The 20,038-nt window shown below is 31.5% G+C and overlaps 3 protein-coding genes and 1 long non-coding RNA gene across 5 annotated transcripts; 2 read left to right on the top strand and 2 right to left on the bottom strand.

Moving 5' to 3' along the window:
* Positions 1 to 8,731: 8,731 nt before the first annotated feature.
* On the top strand, positions 8,732 to 10,805 carry LOC107359429 (uncharacterized). Its single transcript, XM_015925915.3, has 3 exons — positions 8,732 to 9,719; positions 9,780 to 9,874; positions 9,955 to 10,805. Exons 1-3 carry the CDS (start codon positions 9,677 to 9,679, stop codon positions 10,468 to 10,470), a joined length of 654 nt encoding a protein of 217 aa, XP_015781401.2. The 5' UTR covers positions 8,732 to 9,676; the 3' UTR covers positions 10,471 to 10,805.
* A 49-nt stretch (positions 10,806 to 10,854) lies between these two features.
* On the bottom strand, positions 10,855 to 11,829 carry LOC149093859 (uncharacterized). Its single transcript, XR_016198640.1, has 2 exons — positions 11,697 to 11,829; positions 10,855 to 11,558 (listed from the first exon to the last, which is right to left on the bottom strand). It is a non-coding gene; the product is annotated as an uncharacterized LOC149093859 (long non-coding RNA).
* Positions 11,830 to 11,935: 106 nt separating this feature from the next.
* mRRF2 (mitochondrial ribosome recycling factor 2) lies at positions 11,936 to 14,637 on the top strand. Its single transcript, XM_015926590.3, has 4 exons — positions 11,936 to 12,395; positions 12,462 to 13,336; positions 13,396 to 13,638; positions 13,700 to 14,637. Exons 1-4 carry the CDS (start codon positions 11,993 to 11,995, stop codon positions 14,417 to 14,419), a joined length of 2,241 nt encoding a protein of 746 aa, XP_015782076.2. The 5' UTR covers positions 11,936 to 11,992; the 3' UTR covers positions 14,420 to 14,637.
* LOC107359986 (uncharacterized) lies at positions 13,997 to 19,782 on the bottom strand. Of its 2 annotated transcripts, XM_089267455.1 has the most exons (4): positions 19,624 to 19,782; positions 15,633 to 16,597; positions 14,982 to 15,568; positions 13,997 to 14,713 (listed from the first exon to the last, which is right to left on the bottom strand). In XM_089267455.1, exons 1-4 carry the CDS (start codon positions 19,682 to 19,684, stop codon positions 14,620 to 14,622), a joined length of 1,707 nt encoding a protein of 568 aa, XP_089123581.1. In that variant the 5' UTR covers positions 19,685 to 19,782; the 3' UTR covers positions 13,997 to 14,619. The 2 variants fall into 2 exon arrangements, with proteins under 2 accessions (XP_089123581.1, XP_089123580.1); XM_089267454.1 differs by lacking the exon at positions 19,624 to 19,782 and having other exon boundaries at positions 14,647 to 15,568; positions 15,633 to 16,748.
* Positions 19,783 to 20,038: the final 256 nt, after the last annotated feature.

Raw genomic sequence — 20,038 nt, forward strand, 5'->3', positions numbered from 1 at the left:
TACAGACAAGAGTCCACAAGTGGATTCAACATTTGATGAGCATTTTCAAAATGATGAATGATTCGAGGATTGAAATGAAAAGCAAAAAATTCAAGAATAGTTAAGTTGTTATTACCAGGCAATGTTTTTATATTAAAGAACCATATCAACTAAACATGATAGAATGCTAGAGTTTTGAATAATGATATTCCTTGATTGTTTCAATTGACAAGAGGAGTCCTCTTCAGAACTCAGATGCATATTAAAGCTGTTTGATTGATTAAATGATCGGCACTTGATGAGATTCACTCCAAGCTTCCTTCAGTACTGGATATGGCTGGACGAGACAGTTTTTTGAAAATATTGTAGTTCGCCCGTTCAACTTATGACTTTATTTTGATTTACATGGAACTTCGTAAAATCACAAAATCGATTGCACTTTCTTGTGACAAAAGATTGAGCGTCAAAAGTCACAAAAAAGTTGATTGATGCACACACTTGAAATGGTTGAAAAATATCAATAAAATGAGATTGATATTAAAATTTTTATTTTCCTATTTTTCCATTTCTATTTATTTAACTTCACCATGAAATAGTTGCTATAAATCAGTATTTACTCAAAGGTAAGTAAAATCATAAATTGAAAAAATTTGAAAAAAAGACTCAAAGAAATATCAATATATTATTGGATTGTAGCAAACGAATCGCTAAAGAAACCAAGAACTGAATCAAATCAACTGATCATTTTATTTTTACATTAAATATACTCTCAAATGTGAGCTTGAAAAACGTGAAACAGTATTCAGATTTTGAGAATTCTTGGTTTTCACAAGACTGAATTATTCTTTGGAGTGCAAAATTATTTAATCAATCTTTTGAAGCATTTATTTTCCAAATGCTCAGCAATTTGACTGTAACCATGTCTATCTATGATTTATGATCAATGGATGGCCCATGATTGATCATTGACCTGAATTTTATTGTAAATCATTTGTTTGCCTGACCATGAAATCCTATCAGAGCAACCATTTATACCCATAATCATATGTTAACATTTTCTGGTTAAACTTTCCGTTTTGTAACCTTTCATAAGAGTAACTAGAGATGATTTCCTGGTACTTTAGGTCAACCTTTTAACATGCAAACTATTCATGAAACTGACTTTTATTTTGTGCAAGAGATACAATTTTAAAGCTCAATTGAAGTATGTTTAAATTCAGAACTGTTGACAAGGATTAGATCAGAATATCAGGGAATAAAAGAGTTGAAAAATGATGTTTGAAAGGCTTAACTGATTATTATCTTGAAAATAAATATTTACTCAGCTTGATTCATTTTGACTCAATTTGGATTCCACTTTTCCCCTTTGACTTATTCATGGTATTACAGAGTTGCCTTTGTGGTAATGAGAAGTTGAAAAAATGAAAGCTTTTCAGAGCAAAATTGAATCATGTATACTAATTAGTCTGAGCAAAGACTTGGAATCTTCTTATTACTTCTTCCATTTTTTGGTTGCTTTTTCATTTTTTTGCACATTTCTAATTGAACAATTTATGCTGATTTTTCTATGAATTTTGTCAGAACATTTACAGGTTATTCAGGTAACAAAACTATCAGGTTTCATTCAACCTGATTAACTCTGATTCAAGTTGATTGAATCGCTTCAATTGACTTGATGTTAAAAGCTGTTTACTTTATTTTGTTGATTTTTTTCTGGTTTTCCTGTTTATCTTTTTATCAGGATAACATGGAGTAACTGTCAAATATGATGAGAATATTGTTAGCCATCTGATAATACTGAGTTTTAAAAAAAAGTAATTCCATTAGTTTTGATGAAATAACTCTGAACAGAGACTTAGCCGGATAAATTGAATTCATTTAATCGTAAAAAGTGAAATTAAATCTTATAAGACTTAAGATGATTATATTGCGAGTTGGAACAATGAAGTCAATCCATTTTATTGTGATTAATTTTCATTAATTTAATTTAATTTTCGTCTTAAATATAACATTTTTGAAAGAACAAAAATTTAGTTAATTGAAGTAACATTTGATTATATTAATAGTTGTAATAGTTATAACTAGACAACATTATAGTCAATTCACTGAAACCCTGTTAAATGTAATGTTTGGATAAACATTGTGAATAAACTATCAAATAGTCATTCAGCTTTGCATAAAACCTTTTATTACATTTGTTAACCCATAAATGTCATGGAATTCATTTCAAGTTTAAATGTTTGAAATGGTTCAACTGAATGTGGTGTTTGATAATTTACACTGAATTGTATCTTAAGGAATGAATATGATCCATTTCGGTTTGGTGATAAAAGATAACAGTTACATGAACAAGACACTTTCCAAGTTCAGTTTACCGAAAAAAAGACACTAGAAGTCAGTGTAGCTGCAAAATTCATTAATCGATCCTTCGATGGGTGAAACAAAACATTGAACTAGAAGAATGGAAGTTTCCCAGTTGGAAGAGTGGAAAGAAGGTCACTTTATTGAGGCCAAATTGATTACAGTTGGTTAAATCCCTGGTGACTTTAATTCGTCAATCGTCTTCTTCTGCATCACGAACAAATATCTCGTATTTATCCAGAAGTCGAGCGCCTAGTTTAGCCATATACGCACCAAAGTTGACACCAGCAAACATCGTGATGAGCACTTTAATCACTGTTAACCAAGTTCGACGAGGTTTCTCACGATAATCAATCAATTCATCAACATATCTCATTAGATGTCTATCCGGTTGTAAAGATGTTGATGTTTTATTTTCATTGGTAGAGCTTTGTTGATGTTCAGTTGAAAATGAACGACAATAATTGTAAGTTACTGATTGAAGTAAAGTCATTTCATTAAGGATTGGTAATTTGGAGATTGAACAACATGATGGTCTGAGTAATAAAACTGAGCAAATAGGATTCATTGGTGATCTTGAAGAGATTGTCATGAAAAGGCGAGATGAAAAAGGAGTAAAGTTGATGAGATGTTTCATTTTAATTCTGTGCATTGAGGTGACCATTGTTACCTTGTCAAAAGACAACAGTCAGAGAGTGATGAAGGGTTGGCAAAAGTGATGTCAATGTTGACCAGAGTTGATTCAGAACATGAAATGAGATTGTTGGTGATTAGTGTAGCATGAAACAAGAGCAAATTATCCTTACAGAGAAGATGACAGGGAAAATGCTTTGTTAATCACCAATGTAATACCTTGCAAGTCTTTATGGCAAATAGGTGTCTCTCGTTGATTTTACTGTGAACCAGATTACTTAGAGTGCAATGCGATTGATCATCAACTGTGGTTCATGGCGCAATTGCTCAGAGTATAAGAGAGAGAGAAACTGAATCTTCTGAACACATGAGACTTGCTCTAAGAACCCATCTGATCTCATCTTCGAGCGGTTATCATCATTGAGTTGATATTATTACCAGCATTTTGTTTCTCTTTCTTCTATTTCTTCACTTTTGTTGGATCGATAAGTCTAGGTGATCTTTAGAAGGACTTAATTTTATCATGAGCTCGCTTCAAATGTATGAATATTACTTTCACGTTCACTTTACTCATCCTTTTACATGAATAATGTCAAGAGACAGGAAAAACGAATTAGATGTAAAATAAAAAGGCCTTTATTAGTAGTTCATAATGGTACATAAAACGTGTGCGTATTAATGTACATATCGTTTACCTGAACAATATCGCAGTCACATTGAGTATTGACTCAATTTACATTTTTCTGGTCGAATGCTATTAAATTCTTGGGTTAACTTTACTAGTTTTAGCTTTAAAAGACTACATTTTAAAACGAGCGCTGGGTGCAACTAAAAGCAGCCAAAAAATATCTAAAATTGAAAATTAAAGGCTTCTAAGGCTTACTTGCAAAAAAAGCAAAATGTTTTCTGGTTTTTTTATTACTATTTCGATCTATTTCAATGTTCATTCAGGTTAAGAAAACATAATGAACAAACTACTTAATTTCATAGCAAAACTTTAAAACAAATCAAAGTTTAAGTAAATTGTTTTCTAGACTCGACTTTCTAGTTAAAATCTGGCTTTTCTGTTTTGGCTATTTTTAGGTGTAATCCGAGGATTGTTACTAAAAAGACACAATTGTCACATTTAAACAGATTGACACAAACGGGCAAAAGCGGTTAAAAATCAATTTCTTTCAAATTTAGATTCTGTTGATTTGTAGGGAAATGCAAACTGAGTTTATTTGTGCGATTGAAAGGTTTGTCTGATGAACAGTTTCCGAGATAATCGGGTTTGAAGGGGAAACCTGCAAAGTTTTTTGTACAATCATGGAAGCAGATTTTATCACTGTACTGATTTCCCTTATGTAAATTTCAATGGCCAACCAGAAAATGCACTTATTTTGAGGAATAAAATTTTCTTTCTTCTGTAAAACATATAAGTTCGATTTTCAGTTAAAACGATCGCTTTCTGTGACCGTAAGAGTTAGCGAGCTGAAACTTATTATTTGTCCATGAAAGTTGTTGGCTCACATCATGGATTGAATAATTTTATCAATTAAATAACAGTTCTCTTGATTTTGGCCATTGGCATTAAAACTTTGATACTCAATATTTCGAGAATGGCATCAACTACAATCATTATTCTTGGCCAAGCATTCCATTTCATTATGGGCTATAACATTATAAGTAAATGAGTGAATATCTAATAAAATCTGAGCTGATTTATTCAATAAGATCCTTCTAATAAGATTATCCTTATAAGATTTGTATCCAACTTTATAAATCAAGTCTAAAATCTGGCAACATCAGCTATAAAATGCTATAACTTTTTTTGTAGAATCTTGAATGATTAAATATCTCAATATATTACAGCCCATAATGAAATCTAATGTTTGGCCAATAATCATGATTGTAGATGATGCCATTCTCGAAATATTTCGCCTCGAGTTTTGCAATGCCAATGGCCAAAATCAAGAGAACTGGCGACAAATTCAAGAAAGTATTTGATCCATGATGTGTAACAACAATTTTCATCAACACATAATAGGTTTCAGCCTTCTAACTCTTATGGTCACAGAAAGTGATCGTATTTACTGAAAATTGAACTTGATCTGTTGTACAGAAACAAAAAATGTTATTTATCAAAATAAGACCATTTTCTGATTGCTGATCAAAAGATACATCAGCAAAATAAGTCTCGCTAAAAAATCTGCTTCCATAGCTTAGCAAAAAGCGATCGAAGTTTTAACTTTGACCTCAATTATTTCGAAAACCGTTCATCGGATGCATTATTTAATAGTACCGATGGACTTAGCCTTTATTTCCCTTCAAACCCTCCAAGTCTAAACTCTTTACTCAAATGTTCGAGTCTTTTGCAGTACTCTTTGCATTTCATTTGCAAGTTTAACCAGAAAATTGGTTTATTTACCAGAATATGGGTTAAAATGAGTTTGTTTTGTTAAATAAGTTGTTTCTCGTACATCTACAGCCCAAACATCATGAATCTAATGCGCTATTGGAGCTTTATTGAATTGCATTTGAACATTAGTTAGTAGAGAATCAAATTGATGAAAGAATAATGGTTGTAGATGATGCCATTCTCGAAATATTGAGTATCAAAGTTTTAATGCCAATGGCCAAAATCAAGAGAACTGTTATTTAATGAACTAAATTATTCAATCCATGATGTTAACCAACAATTTTTATAAACAAATAATAAGTTTCAGCTCGCTAACTTTTACGAACATAGAAAGCGATCGTTTTTACTGGAAATCGAACTTATATGTTTTACAGAAGACACAAAATTTCATTCCTCAGAATAAGTGCATTTTCTGGTTAGCCATTGAAATTTACATAAAGGAAATCAGTGTAGTGAGAAAATTTGCTTCCATAAATGAACAAAAGGCGATCGAAGTTTCAACTTCGAACTCGATTTTCTCGAAAACTGTTCATCAGAGAGATCTTTCAATCGCACAAATGGACTCTTTAATTATGTTCCTACAAACTAACAGAGTCTAATTTGAAAAAAATTATATTAATCCATTTCGCCCATTTGTTTCATTTTGTATCAATTTGTGCATAAATGTTACAATTGTGTTGATTGTTTCTTTTTAGTAATACAATCCAACTCGAGTCTTTTTTACTTTGAAACCCAGAAACTGAACCAGGATATTATTCCGAAGGTGCTTCAAAGTGGCTTTTTTGGTTTTGAAGACAAAGTTTTGAATTTTTAATGAGACCTTTCCAGTAATCTAAGTTTCGACTGAAAAAGAATCTGATTTTGTAGTTCATTTATTTTCTAACATTTCAAGTTACTTAGTCGTTTGCATTATTGAACATTGATAGCACAATTGTAAATTCAATATGAAAAATTAAATTGTTAATCTATCAGATCTTAAGATGCTTGAAGTTCAATAATGCATAATAGCTTCACCATTGTAATAAAGTTTATGCTTTGTATCCATATTCATTACAAAAGATATTAATGTGAATATCTCTATTAACTGAATGAATTGTTAATGATAAACTTAATAATTGAGTTGAAAATAATCAATAAATACAGTGATGGCAGTGATGATGAAGCATATGATGTTTATTGAAATGAAAACTCAATTATTTTGATGCATTTACATTCATCGTAATTGGATAAAAAGTGGAAAATGGTAAACAATTAAGATTTCAATCGTACTTTATTTTTCCTATTACAGTTGATCATTTCATTGGATATCAATGGAAATTGAATCTGTAACTGTTCCAAGTCGATAAATGTTGAGGTTATTTATACTTTTACCTCTTTGATTTGGATTTACGAAGGAAATAATTGACTGAATAACAAATTATCGAGGAATTAATCGATGAAAGGTTACGCTATTAACAATGGAAAATCAATTCCCTTATAAAAGTGAATTACTATTGAACTGATATTTTCTGAACAACAGTATTTATGGATCGATATTGAATCTTCAATGAAAGTATTGAATATAATGAAAAAGATTGAGTTTGATGAAAGGGATGAGCATGATTAATGAATTTTATGGCAAATCATTTCCAAGTTAATTCCTTCTTTGAAAAGAGGAATGTAATTAATTATATAGATTTGTAATTAACTGGATTCCTTTTGATGTTACATTGAGTGTTTAGCAAAGTTAAATTCAATTCAACAATTGACATTGAAATGGATTTCGATGTTTTTAAGCATCCTTTACCAGTTTAATTCATAAATGTAATTGATATTATCTTCGAAAAACAATTTTTTACACATTTATTGATCGTATTTTTCAGATTTTTAGACAAAATCGTTTGAGCAATTTGTACATTTTGTATTTTATTAGAGTAGCTGATTGATCAGTGTTTCAATCAGGGAATGGCAGATAATCTGTTTGTTGAGCGATTTTTGACTTCGTTTCAATCAACAAGGTTCATGAGGCAAACTGTCAGTCAAATCATATTCTTTGGACAACTTTCAATGTTACTCGGTGAATCAATATTAAAGTACAAAAAAGCATAGAATCAATTTTATTGATTTTGTGCTCTTTTTTCCTGGGCATCAAGAGTTAGAATTGGATTCCGTTTTGTTTTCGTTTCTTATAACACATTGAACCATTTCATTGGACAATCAATCAATTCTTTTCAATTAACTGGGATTACTTAATTAATCTTATACAAGTTTCTCCAATTGATGATTGAAATTACGAGTTGGAGATTACGATTTACATGCAAGAGATGCAATGGCTTTTGAGACCCAGCATTACGCAAAGTCCTGTTGCCGATTCCATCCACATGATCTTAACTCTTAGCGTACAATATATCCGTAGGATTCGTGAGCTGCTTTTAAACGAAAATACTTTCGATTAAGTAAAATTTGATTATTGTTATAACTAGACAACATTATACTCGATTCACTGAAACCCTGTTAAATGTAATGTTTGGATAAACATTGTGAATAAACTATCAAATAGTCATTCAGCTTTGCATAAAACCTTTTATTACATTTGTTAACCCATAAATGTCATGGATTTCATTTCAAGTTCTGAAAGAGTTCAACTGAATCTGATGCTTGATAATTTACACTGAATTGTATTACAAGCAATGAATATGATCCATTTTGGTTTAGTTTGTCTTTGTGTTAAATTGAACAGTTACATGAACAAGACACTTTTCCAAGTTCAGTTTACCAAAAAAAAGACACTAGAAGTCAGTGTAGCTGCAAAATTCATTAATCGATCCTTCGATGGGTGAGACAAAACATTGAACTAGAAGAATGGAAGTTTCTCAGTTGGAAGAGTGAAAAGAAGGTCACTTTATTGAGGCCAAATTGATTACAGTTGGTTAAATTCCTGGTGACTTTAATTCATTAATCGTCTTCTTCTGCAGCACGAACAAATATCTCATATTTATCCAGAAGTCGAGCGCCTAGTTTAGCCATATACGCACCAAAGTTGACACCAGCAAACATCGTGATGAGCACTTTAATCACTGTTAACCAAGTTCGTCGAGGTTTCTCACGATAATCAATCAATTCATCAACATATCTCATTAGATGTCTATCCGGTTGTAAAGATGTTGATGTTTTATTTTCATTTGTAAAGGTTTGTTGTTGTTCAGTTGAAAGTAAACGACAGTAATTGTAAGTTACTGATTGAAGTACAGGCAAGTTATTAAGGATTGGTGATTTGGAGATTGAACAACATGATGGTCTGAGTAATAAAACTGAGCAAAAAGGATTCATTGGTGATCTCGAAGAGATTGTCATGAAAAGGCGACAGGAGACAGGAGTAAAGTTGACGAGAAGATGTTTCATTTTAATCTTGTAAAAGTTTGGTTAAGTTATCTTAACAGAGAGGATGACAGGGAAAATCCTTCATTGAAATGTTTAATGTGATTACAATGGCTTTAGTTATTTGGACAAATAAATAATCGAAAGCTGTAAAGTGTTCCACCCTTAATAACCATGTAACATAAATTGATCAATTTATACTCAGCAAGAGATTCAATAAGGCATAGACTAAAAGATTGACCAAAATGGGTGAACCACAAAAGCGTATTTATTATCAAAAATGTAATGAAATGTCAATAAACCAGAACGAAATTATTCACCAATGTAATACCTTGCAAGTCTTTATGGCAAATAGGTGTCTCTCCTTGATTTTTATAGTGAACCAGATTACTATGAATTCAATGCGATTGATCATCATCTGTAGTTCATGGCGCATTGCTCAGAGTATAAGAGAGAAACAATATCTTTTATGAATAGTCAAGACTTGCTCTTCGAACCCATATGATCATAATGTAATATTTTTTCACTGTTGTTGGATCGATAAGCCTAGTTGATTGTCTTAAGACTTCATCACAAATTCATGAAAATTTCGTGAACATTACTTATTACTCATCGTGTTGCCTGGGTTGAAGTGTAATACAACAAAGACCAAAAGTCCGAGTCTATTACGGTTATTGATAGACGCGCAAGCTTAATTTTAAAATAAGCGCTCTGTATCGAGTTAGGGACAAAGACAGGGAAAATTGATCAATACTGCTCCTGCCTTTGTTTGCCTTTTTCTGGTTTCGAAGACAAAGCTTTGTTCTGGTTCATTTGTATTTCTGATTTTCCTTTGCTTCAAGTTTAAGTTCATTTTGACATAATTTTGAATTTTGTTGTTCATTTATTTTCCAACACTTCAAGTAACATTTTCAACTCATTTATAGATAATTATATTTCTTGAAAATGGCAGATGCAATGGAAGATATTGAACCTCGTGAAGACCGAGGTAAGTTTATTAATATTTTTATATCTATAAATGTTAATTATTTCAATGTACTTTTAATAGTTACTATCAAAGTCAAGATTGGAGGCGAAGGTTATCATGATATTGTAATTGATTGGTCAGATGGTAAAGATACAAGTCAAATTTTAATCGACCAAGTAAGTTGATTGTGTTTTGTATTTAGTTTCAAGTTTCAATTCAAACTTAACCAAAATATTTTCTTATTTTATCTTCAAAGCTTTCATTGTTGACAGGAATACCATGCGAAAACATAGACTGCGTTATTGTCAATTGTGTTCCAGGTCACGTTTATATCTCCAATTCAGGACCATCCAGAATAGATCGTAATAAATTTCCTAGGGAAAAATATAATGCATACATAACTGACGGTGATTGTTTTGCGATTGCTTTCGATTTCGATTATTACATGGATCGATTTATTTCGAGGCTAAATTTAGTGAGTCGTCAAAATTATGATGATGAGCTATGTACAAGAGACTTTTGTCAATACTCGAATGCAAGACCTATGTTGAATCGACGAATAAAAATCATGAAAAACGCTGCATTGCTGGCAAAATTTAAAGCGATTCTCAGAGCAGCATATATTCCAACATCTACCGGACGAGTTATGGCAGCACACAGAGCTAACTATAGTTGTAACATTCAGCCGTACATAACTGCAAAGTGCAAACGCAACCCGTACTCTGGAAATCCTTTCTCTTTAAAAACTTACTATCCACGAACTCATGGCTAATGTTCACTTGAGGTCATTGAGTTAATTTATCTATTCATAAAGGACAAATAATTTAGTAATATACAAGCTTTATTCAACAAAATCATTCCTTGATTAAAGTCTTCATCATAACAGAATGTTGTCTCATAAACATATGAAAGCATTTCTAAAATTTTGAATGTTCATCACCCTTGTACGCTTTATATAACTTTATATGCTCAGAAAACTTGAAGTTAATTCGCTCATTTTATTTTATAATTTTATGTTCTATATGCATAAAGATTGAAAATGTTTCATAATTTATGTGTTTTATATTCAATAACTGATACAATAAATTAAATATACTTGCCACTCTTCGATTATTAGTGACTGTTTTTATCAAACCAACACACGCAACAAAACACAAAACGCTTTGCCATAATTTAATAGGATTGATGGCTTACAATTTCAAAAAATGAAGGCATTTTGGAATAAAAAATACAAATCGTACAAAATAAGCCTCAATCTTAGAAATAAATTGTTAATTTACATTAAAAGATCCATTAATTTACTTTTCTGTAGTTGATTCACGTCTAATTTGTTTCCTCCTTTACCACCTTTAAGTAAGTAATTTAGCTCTTTGATTGTATTGTCATTGTTAAATTTTTCAACCTTTTTCGGTGTTATTTTAGGATCCTCTTTCTTTGTAATCACAGGTTGAGTTTGTTCGATTTCTGGTATTTTTGATAAGCTGATACCCTGTTTGTTGAGTAATGTTAATTTACTACAGAATCTACACCGATTGTACAAAAATTTTCTTTTAACTCCTTTCACTTTTTTGTTACGGATTTTTATTATCCTTTTAGTGCATCCACAGAATCGACAAGTTTTCTTTGATTCCCTTTCTTGTTCAGCCAATAATCTTTGTTGGGCTATTCTTTGTTCTTCAGTCCACTTTTCCTTAGCCTTGTTTAATAAATAATGATGATATTTGTGATAATCACAATTTAGTGATGCTTTTTCACTTACAACTTGCACCAGAGAGTCAAAAAGTTTCCGATTGGCTTCTTTTATTAGCTCGGTCGGATCACTTGGATCAGCTTCATCCATAACTCGAAACGCTGAATACACTGAAAATGATGGAAAACGTGTGATGAGAATAAAATTGAAGTTGAAAGTCAGAAATTAGTTGAGACACAAATCTTAATTTGAAAGCATAAGCTCAGCATCAAAACTCAGATCAATGTAAAAATTTTAGATAGACTTACCTTGGCAAATATTAAATTGTATCTAGACGAGTTTAATGTTTAATAAAGATCACAAAATTTAAATTATGATGATAAGTGTAATTTAATTCATTACTCTTTGATCATTAGCAATAGTTATTTACATATTCACTGAATACTATTCAGTCACTGAATTTCAGTGACTGTTGTTACCACAGCAACACACATGTTTGTCATGTGACATAAAAATATTGAGAAGTTATGCCAAAGAGAAACACATGAATGTCGTAATTGCTATACGACTATGTTAATTACTTTTGGTGTTTTAATTATATTTGATGTTTAGTAGAAAAATAAAACCGTTTTTTCATCCTTTCATTCGCTTTTCGCTAAATCAGTCAAGCAAATGCTCATCTTTAAAGGCTGCTACTTCATCAATAGATGACAGTATTTCTAAAATTAGAAATGTTGGTTTCATCGCTCATATCGATGCTGGCAAGACGACAACCACGGAAAGGCTCCTCTACTATTCAGGACGTAGTTCATCTATGGGTGAAGTTCATCAAGGTGACACTGTAACAGATTATATGGTACAAGAACGAGAACGCGGTATTACCATTACCTCTGCATCTACGACTTTCTTATGGAAAAAACATAAAGTTAATTTACTCGATACTCCTGGTCATGTTGATTTTATTATTGAGGTTGAAAGGTGTTTAAATGTTTTAGATTCAGCAATTGGTGAGTTAAATTTAATATCAAATGTCTTTGCTCATTAATAACGTTTCTCTTTGTACTTTATTACAGTTATTCTTGATTCGGCAAGTGGAGTTGAAGCTCAAACAACAACTGTCTGGCAACAAGCTAACCGATACAATTTACCAAGAATAATCTACGCTAATAAAATGGATAGACCAAATGCTAATTTGAATATGTGTTTAGAATCTTTATCTAAATTAAATGCTAACCCTGTTCTCGTTCATTTACCTTTTTACGTCGAAAAACGTTTCACCGGATTAATCGATTTACCGACTCTTTCGTTATATTCCTGGGCCAATTCCAGTTCCAACGATGATGGCAGCAACTTTTCGATTGAACAATTAACCAAAGATCATCCATCATGGCACGAGAGCTTGCAAGCTAGAGAAAAGTTGATTGAGATTCTATCGGATTGTGACAATGACAATGAACAACTCAGTGAATCTGTGATCACAGCTAGTATTAGTCAAATTCCATCTTCTATAATAATCAATTCAATTAGAAGGTCTGTCTTACGAAATAGACTGAATCCAGTTCTGCTTGGAAGTTCTTATAAAAAGATTGGTGTCCAACCTCTATTAGATGCTTTCTTACGATACCTCCCATCGCCAGTCGAAAGACCCAATGCACTTTCGAAGTATTATGCAGACAATTTTTGTGCCTCTGCTTTCAAAGTTATTCATCATGAAAATTTTGGTCCTTTGACGTTTCTGCGTCTCTACTCAGGAAGTTTAACTTATCCAACTAAGGTTTACAACATTAACCGAAATATTTCTGAGAAAATAACGAGAATTTTCATACCATTCGCTGACCAATTCAAAGAGACCCAAACTGCTAAATTTGGTGATATCGTTGCAGTTTCAGGTTTGAGTAAAACTGTCACAGGAGATACATTAACCATATCTGAAAAGATTGCTGATCAGGTACTTTATTATTATTATTACCATTAAACTTTTAAGCTTAATGTATTTGTTTTTTGCAGGCAAGAAAAAGCTATGCACAAGATAACTCACTTCAATTGGATGAATGTAAACCTGTTTTCGCTGGAATTCAAATTCCTGATCCAGTTTTTTTCTGCACAATTGAAGCACCTTCTAGGTCGAAGCAAAAAGATTTAGATAAGGCCTTAGAAAATCTTACCCGAGAAGATCCATCTTTAACTGTTACGAATGATACAAATTCTGGTCAAACCATTTTAAGTGGAATGGGCGAGCTTCATCTCGAGGTTAGCATAAGATATCAATGTCATTGATTTGCAAGCTTTAACCAATTTTTAATTTCTACAGATTGTTAAAGATAGGATTCTCCGAGAATACAAAGTTGACGCGGAATTGGGTCCATTGCGAATATCTTATCGTGAGACTCCGTTAACATCATCCGAGGAGACTAAATCGGTGAATAAAGCATTTGGTGGAGTTAATAATTTTGTCTCAATTAAACTCGGAATACACCCATCATCTAGAAGTGACTCAAAATTTAACCTAAAAGTCGTTGTTACTCAGGATAATGATTTAGGAAAGTTAAGAACAGACAGATTAAAAGCTATTGAGAATGGTATTGAAATGGGTTTATCTTTTGGGCCATTGTGCAGTTTTCCCGTGATTGGTGTAGACGTTGAATTATTGGAATTTAGATGTTCACGAGCAACTCTGCAATCTTTCGTCAGTTCAGTTGCTTCTGAAACAATTCTTGCTGCGTTATCCAAAGCTTCAATGGCTTTATTAGAGCCTATTATGCTTCTTGAAATAACCTTGCCCAACAAATATTATGGTAAAGTTTTATCTGATATCTCAAATCGACGTGGTCAGTTGCTCAATGAAATCAATCGCACAGGTGATTATCGAACCATTGAAGCGTTGACTCCTTTGTCGGAACTCTACTCTTATTCATCTTATTTACGCACTTTGACTTCAGGAACTGCTATTTTATCGATGAAATTGGATTCATATCAGAAAATGAATTCGAGTCAACAAGAAAAAGTTCTCGAGAAATTAAAAGAAATTTAATTTCTTAAAGTAATATCCCACCAAATGTGCATTAAACTATCGTTGTAGTATCTATAAATATTTAAATACATTTAATAATTTATTCTAAATCTAATTCGACTTCATATTGTAATTCTAATATTGTATCAAAACCAGATTAAAACTTCATTTTCAATGGTGTATCTTAATACAGCATTGTATATTATGTATTAAATAAAGGCTCAATGAATATGACAGTTATTGAAATGTTGTAGATAAATAAGGCAAACATGGCATTTATTCAATGTTTTTAAATACAAAATTGATAAAGATATACTTTTATTAATAATTTCAGATAAAATAATTGCTCAATCTTGTGGCAATGCAATTCAAAAATTGGACGAGTTTAAGAAGATAATGCAAATCAATTAACAAAAACGATGAAAATGGAAATGGAAATGGCGTTGAGTATGAAAGTAAATCACAAATGAAATGAATCAATGATAATGCTTCAAAGCTTAATTATGCTTTGACTGATTTGTTTCCTTCATTTTTCGTTGATTTTTTTGATTGTCTCTCTTCGCCATTATTTTTGACTCCGAACCTTACACCCAAATTGTTTGTCAAATCTTCAGCAATCCACCAGTTGGTTTGTTTTCTTGTTTTCATCTTAGGTTTAGATCTGGCCTCACTTGGGACATCTTGATCTGAATAAGGTTTACTTCTTACCTCGATATCCTTTCCTCGAGAAACATTGCTTTCTGATTTGCTCATCGTTATTGGTTTTTCGTCTGATTGATCGAATCTTTGATTGTCTCTCATTGAGTTAGATGGGTTACTTTCCTCTTTGCTTGTGTCAGCTTTCAATGGATAGACAAAATCATTTTCATATTCAACACTGGATTCACCGCTATCAACCCTTTTTCTGGGTTTCACTTCATATGAAGAATCAAATTCTTCAAAATTAATATCATTGAGATTGGTTCTCAATCCTGATCCTTGTAGACGAGCTGATTTAGTTTTCCTGTTTGGTACAACATAAAGAAGTGAATTCAATGAATAGAAGCTTCTTGCTTGACTACAGTCAACATTGAAGTACCAATCACAAATGAAATACTTTTGATTGAACAAAGTTCCATTTGGACACAAGAAAGCATCTTCACGACCATCAGGTTGACAAATATAAAAAGCCTAATATAGAGGGAGAAAATAAAATCAATTCTTAAAGTAATTAACTAATATTTCAATGAATTACCTGACAGTATGCTTCTGGATCAGCATAATAACCAGGATAACGTTGAGATGAGCATCGGAAACTGGTTAATGGAGGTGATGAAAAAGATGGAAAATCAATTCCTGGTTGACCAAATGGATTGACATCCCATTGATTTGACAGGTCTGTATAGCTTTTAATCTTTGGACGATTCATTTGATCAATTGAATTGCCTTTTGTTTCATCATAATTTGACGGGAAAGGAGTAGATTCAAATGAATTGTTTGGTGGCTCCTTTTTACCAATTTGTTCATTTATCCGATTATAAGAGTTAAATCGCGGTTCAACCTTTCTAAATATCCCTTGAGAACCACCATTTTCTCTATCATTGGATCTGTTGCTTGACGAATCTTTACCTTTTTGTGGTCGTTTACGAGCTCGTATAATCCTTGGTGACCGAGTCGATGCCATTGGAATCGGAGGGGTTGGAGTGACATCGTCAAATTTAACCAATTTATTTGAATAACTGCCACCAAAGTTACTTCTATTACCATTGGCATCACCATAAGAGTCACCAGTATTTTCATTCAACCAAAGCGGTGATACTGTTGGTGGTGAAGGAATGACCGTAACTGGACCATCGTTATTTGCTCTATCACTGGTAAAATCATTTGGTCCATCATCGCCATTGTCCACAGCAGCTGCTTTTAAATTTGAATTGTAAACGTTTTCTTTATAATTTTCAATTGGTCCTCCAGTATCGTCTTCATGATCAAATCCAATATCTGCATCATCTCGGATCAAGTTACTCGCTGAAGATATGATATCACCGTGATCATTATAAACGACTTTAGGTAATTGCTTTAATTTACCCTTGCTTTTGTCTAATAACGAGTAATTATGAATCAACTGACTTGAAGACGCAATTTGAGTTTCTCGATCTCTAACTCTAGGCTCAACTCCTCGGTTATTCAATGAAGTCCAGACAGCACTTTCACATAAACAAACTGAATACACAATGAAAAAAAGTGGATAAATCAATAAGCGATTGCTAGAGGTAAAAAAATACGCCAAAACCAAAAATCTCATTCAATTGACTTGTATTCAAATTTTTAATAACAATTAGCATGAAATGTTTTACTGTCTGTAAACAATATAAGCTATAATTTTGCGAGATTTCATTCAAAAAGACGCTTTGAATTGGACAAAAGCGCATTTTGTTGGTCAACCAATTTAATTGTCACCTTCAATTTATCCCAACTAATAAAGATACAATAATTAAGAGGCAGATAATCAAGTAAGGTTTTTTAATTACCACCTTAAGCAAACAGATAATGACAAAAGCCAATTGAATAAACGTTAAAAATTACCAATGATTAAAACAAAAGGCAATTGCAATTAGAGTAACGCCTAAACACCCTTGCATAGTGAAGCTGATGATTAACTGATGATTAACTGATTGGTCAATGTCTTCTTTTGTTGCTTCAATTGAAAAGACTCATAACAATGAGATTCGTAAGCAAGAATGAATTATGAATGAATTAATAGCTAATACAAAAAAAAACACTGATTATTGTCCAGGTTAACAAACGTCTTTTATAACAATTTTGTTGTTATCATTTCAACAATTTAACTTTGAATAACCTTTTCCATCTCATTTTGACCATCTTTTTCATTTGCAAAGTATAACAAGTTAATCAAAGATGATTATTTTAATTTAATTGCGAGGTCAAACATTAATTGTAAACAAACCTTCTTTAATCATGGTTACAGTCAAGAATCACAATTAAAATCTTGTTACACTTTCACTCTTCACTTTGTGAATCATTTACAAAACAAAAAAAGCAGTTAATTGATTCAAAACTGTTTAACCTTGAATCACTCCAATCAAACAATCAAATCAATGATTCCAAATCAACTAATCATGAATCAACCTCCAACCTTTAACCAAAAGCTTCAGCAATTTTCACCCAAGTTGACAATTTGAAGATTCACAGTAAATTGTTTCAATAACTGTTAACTTGACATTTCCTGGTTATTTAACCAGTTGAGTACAATTAAGTAATCATCTTTTGAGATATTTAATGTTAAATTTAAATTGCAAGGAAAAGTAAAAAATACAAAATTTGTGACTTTTTGGGTTAACTTAACATTGTAATGGAAATTATCTCAATTTTGTTTTACCTTCATTCAAATTACTATTCAAAGATGATTAACTCAATTGTTATTAGTAATAAAGATTAAACTAGTTGATTAAATTTGAAGGTAAACAAATGAGGCTAACATTGAATTAACTCATCGCACCGATTGAACCAATTTCCCAATGAACAATCAACTCTCCAAATTTACAAAATTAATAACCATTTTTATCGGTTTTTTCAACTTTCCAACTTGATTAAATCGTTAATTTAAATTGTCATTACATTTCTAAATTTAAAAATTAATTTTCTCACTCTTTATTACCTTTTGATTGATTCTAGTTTATAAAATTAACTGATGATGTTTTGATGTAAAATTGAATTGTTAGTCAAAGTAACTTTTGCCAATCTTTTACTGTAATGGTTATTGATTGAATATTTTAGCTTCAATTTGGATACATTTTCAATTGAAGCAACCTATTCAATCACAATTAAACGTCAACCAAATTAGTAACACTTGGTGAACAACAATTAGATCAATCTCTAAATTAAGATTCAACTTGAATATGGATTTATCAATGATTAATCATTGATTGTTGATCAGTATTTGGGAAATGTTGGAGAATGGTAAAAATTGTTGCCATTAAAGTGAAATAACATGAAAACCAATGTGAATTTGCAATCATCCAAATCAATGGGAAACAATTGACCAAAATTGTTATTTAATTTGCTTCAATTGATTAACAACAATGAACATTATTTATAAATCCTAACAAGATGATGACAACAATTTGTGGCAACAATTTAACAAATTTTTCTTACCAACATTACGGTTACAGTAAAGATCAAATGGTTGGTTAAACCGTTAAATAGGTAAACAATTTAAGGCCAATTATATGATTGTTTTTCCGGAGAGACAAACAATCAACTCTATTTATCATTTATCCTACATTTTCAATCTCTAACAATATTTAATAGAGATTATTAAATGTTGATCAAAATTGATTGGAATCACAATTTTGACACTTTTTCCTGTATCTTCAATGTTGGTGAATGTGTTTAATAGCAACAATTTTAAAGATTCAATATTTTTCCAACTTTAATTTCTTGTATTGCTCTCTATGCAAAACTATCAATTTACAATTGTTAATAATCAAATTAAGATGCTGATGAACATTTTTTCAATTGTTTAATCAATTGGTTAAGATTGGTGAGAAAATATTAACTGGCAATAAATTAAATTACACGATTAAAAATAATGTTTCATGCTGAATGACCTAATAAGTGATATTTTCAGGCTTAACATTATTATTTATCAATTGTAATATATCAATTGCATGTTATTATCATTTTTATTATTAACTATCTGATTCCGGTCAGTTACATGATTCAATCCTATTTCAATGAACTATTGTTTCAATCGTCAGGTCATGCTGGTGATAATGTTGCTTAAGATAATGATGATCAGTATGGTGAAGTTGATTAGTTAAGGTTAGATGACAAAAAAACAAATAACATCACAATGGATTGACCAACTTATCAAATTAGCTAACTTATCAACTAAACGGTTGATCAAATAATATTGTTAACTATCAGATTAACCAAGAGACTGCATAATCAGAGGTTAAATTGTTACAATTAGATATGATTTCAATTCTAGTTTTACATTTCAGTTTTGCCTTTTCAAATTGCAAAAGCATTGAAAGATCATTTCTAGGTTTTTATTGGGTTTAGACTTTTAGGTTTTGCTTTTAGGTTTTGATTTTTAGGTTTTGACTTTAGGTTTAAGCTTTAGGATTTTGGTTTTGGGTTTTATTGTGAATTTGGTTAGTTGACAGTTGACAGGTTTTAATGTTTTGATTAGTAATTTAGTAATTTAGATTGGTATGACTTACATGTTGATGCGATAATGACAATGATTTTGAACATGATTGAGTCGATGTTTGTGGCTACCATCAAAATTGTCCAGTTGATTTAATCACTTTGTTAAACTGTAAAACTGTTGATGACAACTGTTGCAAACGATGAATCAGTTGGTATTGGCGATGTTAAAAGTGGCCTGAAAAGATGTTTTGGTATTTTATATAAAGTGATTTGACGATGAAAATGTTTGTCGTGAAGGCGGAGTGAACGATTCGAATGAAAAGTATCTTCTCTCTTATTTTTTTCAGGCAAGAAAGGATGAGAAATGCATGGCGGTAGAGATGATGAACAGTGTATGATGAAAAGGATGATAGATGAAGAGGGTGGAGAGAAAGGGAGGAGGAAAATGAAGACAGTATGCGAAAAAATGTATCTCAACATTTGTTT

Source organism: Tetranychus urticae, chromosome 2, assembly GCF_039701765.1.
Source record: "Tetranychus urticae isolate SD_2017Ah chromosome 2, NJAU_TeUrti_SD_1.0, whole genome shotgun sequence".
Taxonomy (NCBI): domain Eukaryota; kingdom Metazoa; phylum Arthropoda; class Arachnida; order Trombidiformes; family Tetranychidae; genus Tetranychus; species Tetranychus urticae.

Excerpts from the sequence above, each read along its gene's own strand:
- LOC107359429 (XM_015925915.3), top strand. The coding sequence starts at position 9,677 with ATGGCAGATGCAATGGAAGATATTGAACCTCGTGAAGACCGAG. Across the intron at positions 9,720-9,779 it reads TGAACCTCGTGAAGACCGAG|TTACTATCAAAGTCAAGATT; the intron begins GTAAGTTTATTA and ends TACTTTTAATAG. Across the intron at positions 9,875-9,954 it reads GTCAAATTTTAATCGACCAA|CTTTCATTGTTGACAGGAAT; the intron begins GTAAGTTGATTG and ends TTATCTTCAAAG.
- mRRF2 (XM_015926590.3), top strand. The coding sequence starts at position 11,993 with ATGTTTAGTAGAAAAATAAAACCGTTTTTTCATCCTTTCATTCGCTTT. Across the intron at positions 12,396-12,461 it reads TGTTTTAGATTCAGCAATTG|TTATTCTTGATTCGGCAAGT; the intron begins GTGAGTTAAATT and ends ACTTTATTACAG. Across the intron at positions 13,639-13,699 it reads TGGGCGAGCTTCATCTCGAG|ATTGTTAAAGATAGGATTCT; the intron begins GTTAGCATAAGA and ends TAATTTCTACAG.
- LOC107359986 (XM_089267454.1), bottom strand. The coding sequence starts at position 16,679 with ATGAGATTTTTGGTTTTGGCGTATTTTTTTACCTCTAGCAATCGCTTA. Across the intron at positions 15,569-15,632 it reads ATCCAGAAGCATACTGTCAG|GCTTTTTATATTTGTCAACC; the intron begins GTAATTCATTGA and ends CCTCTATATTAG.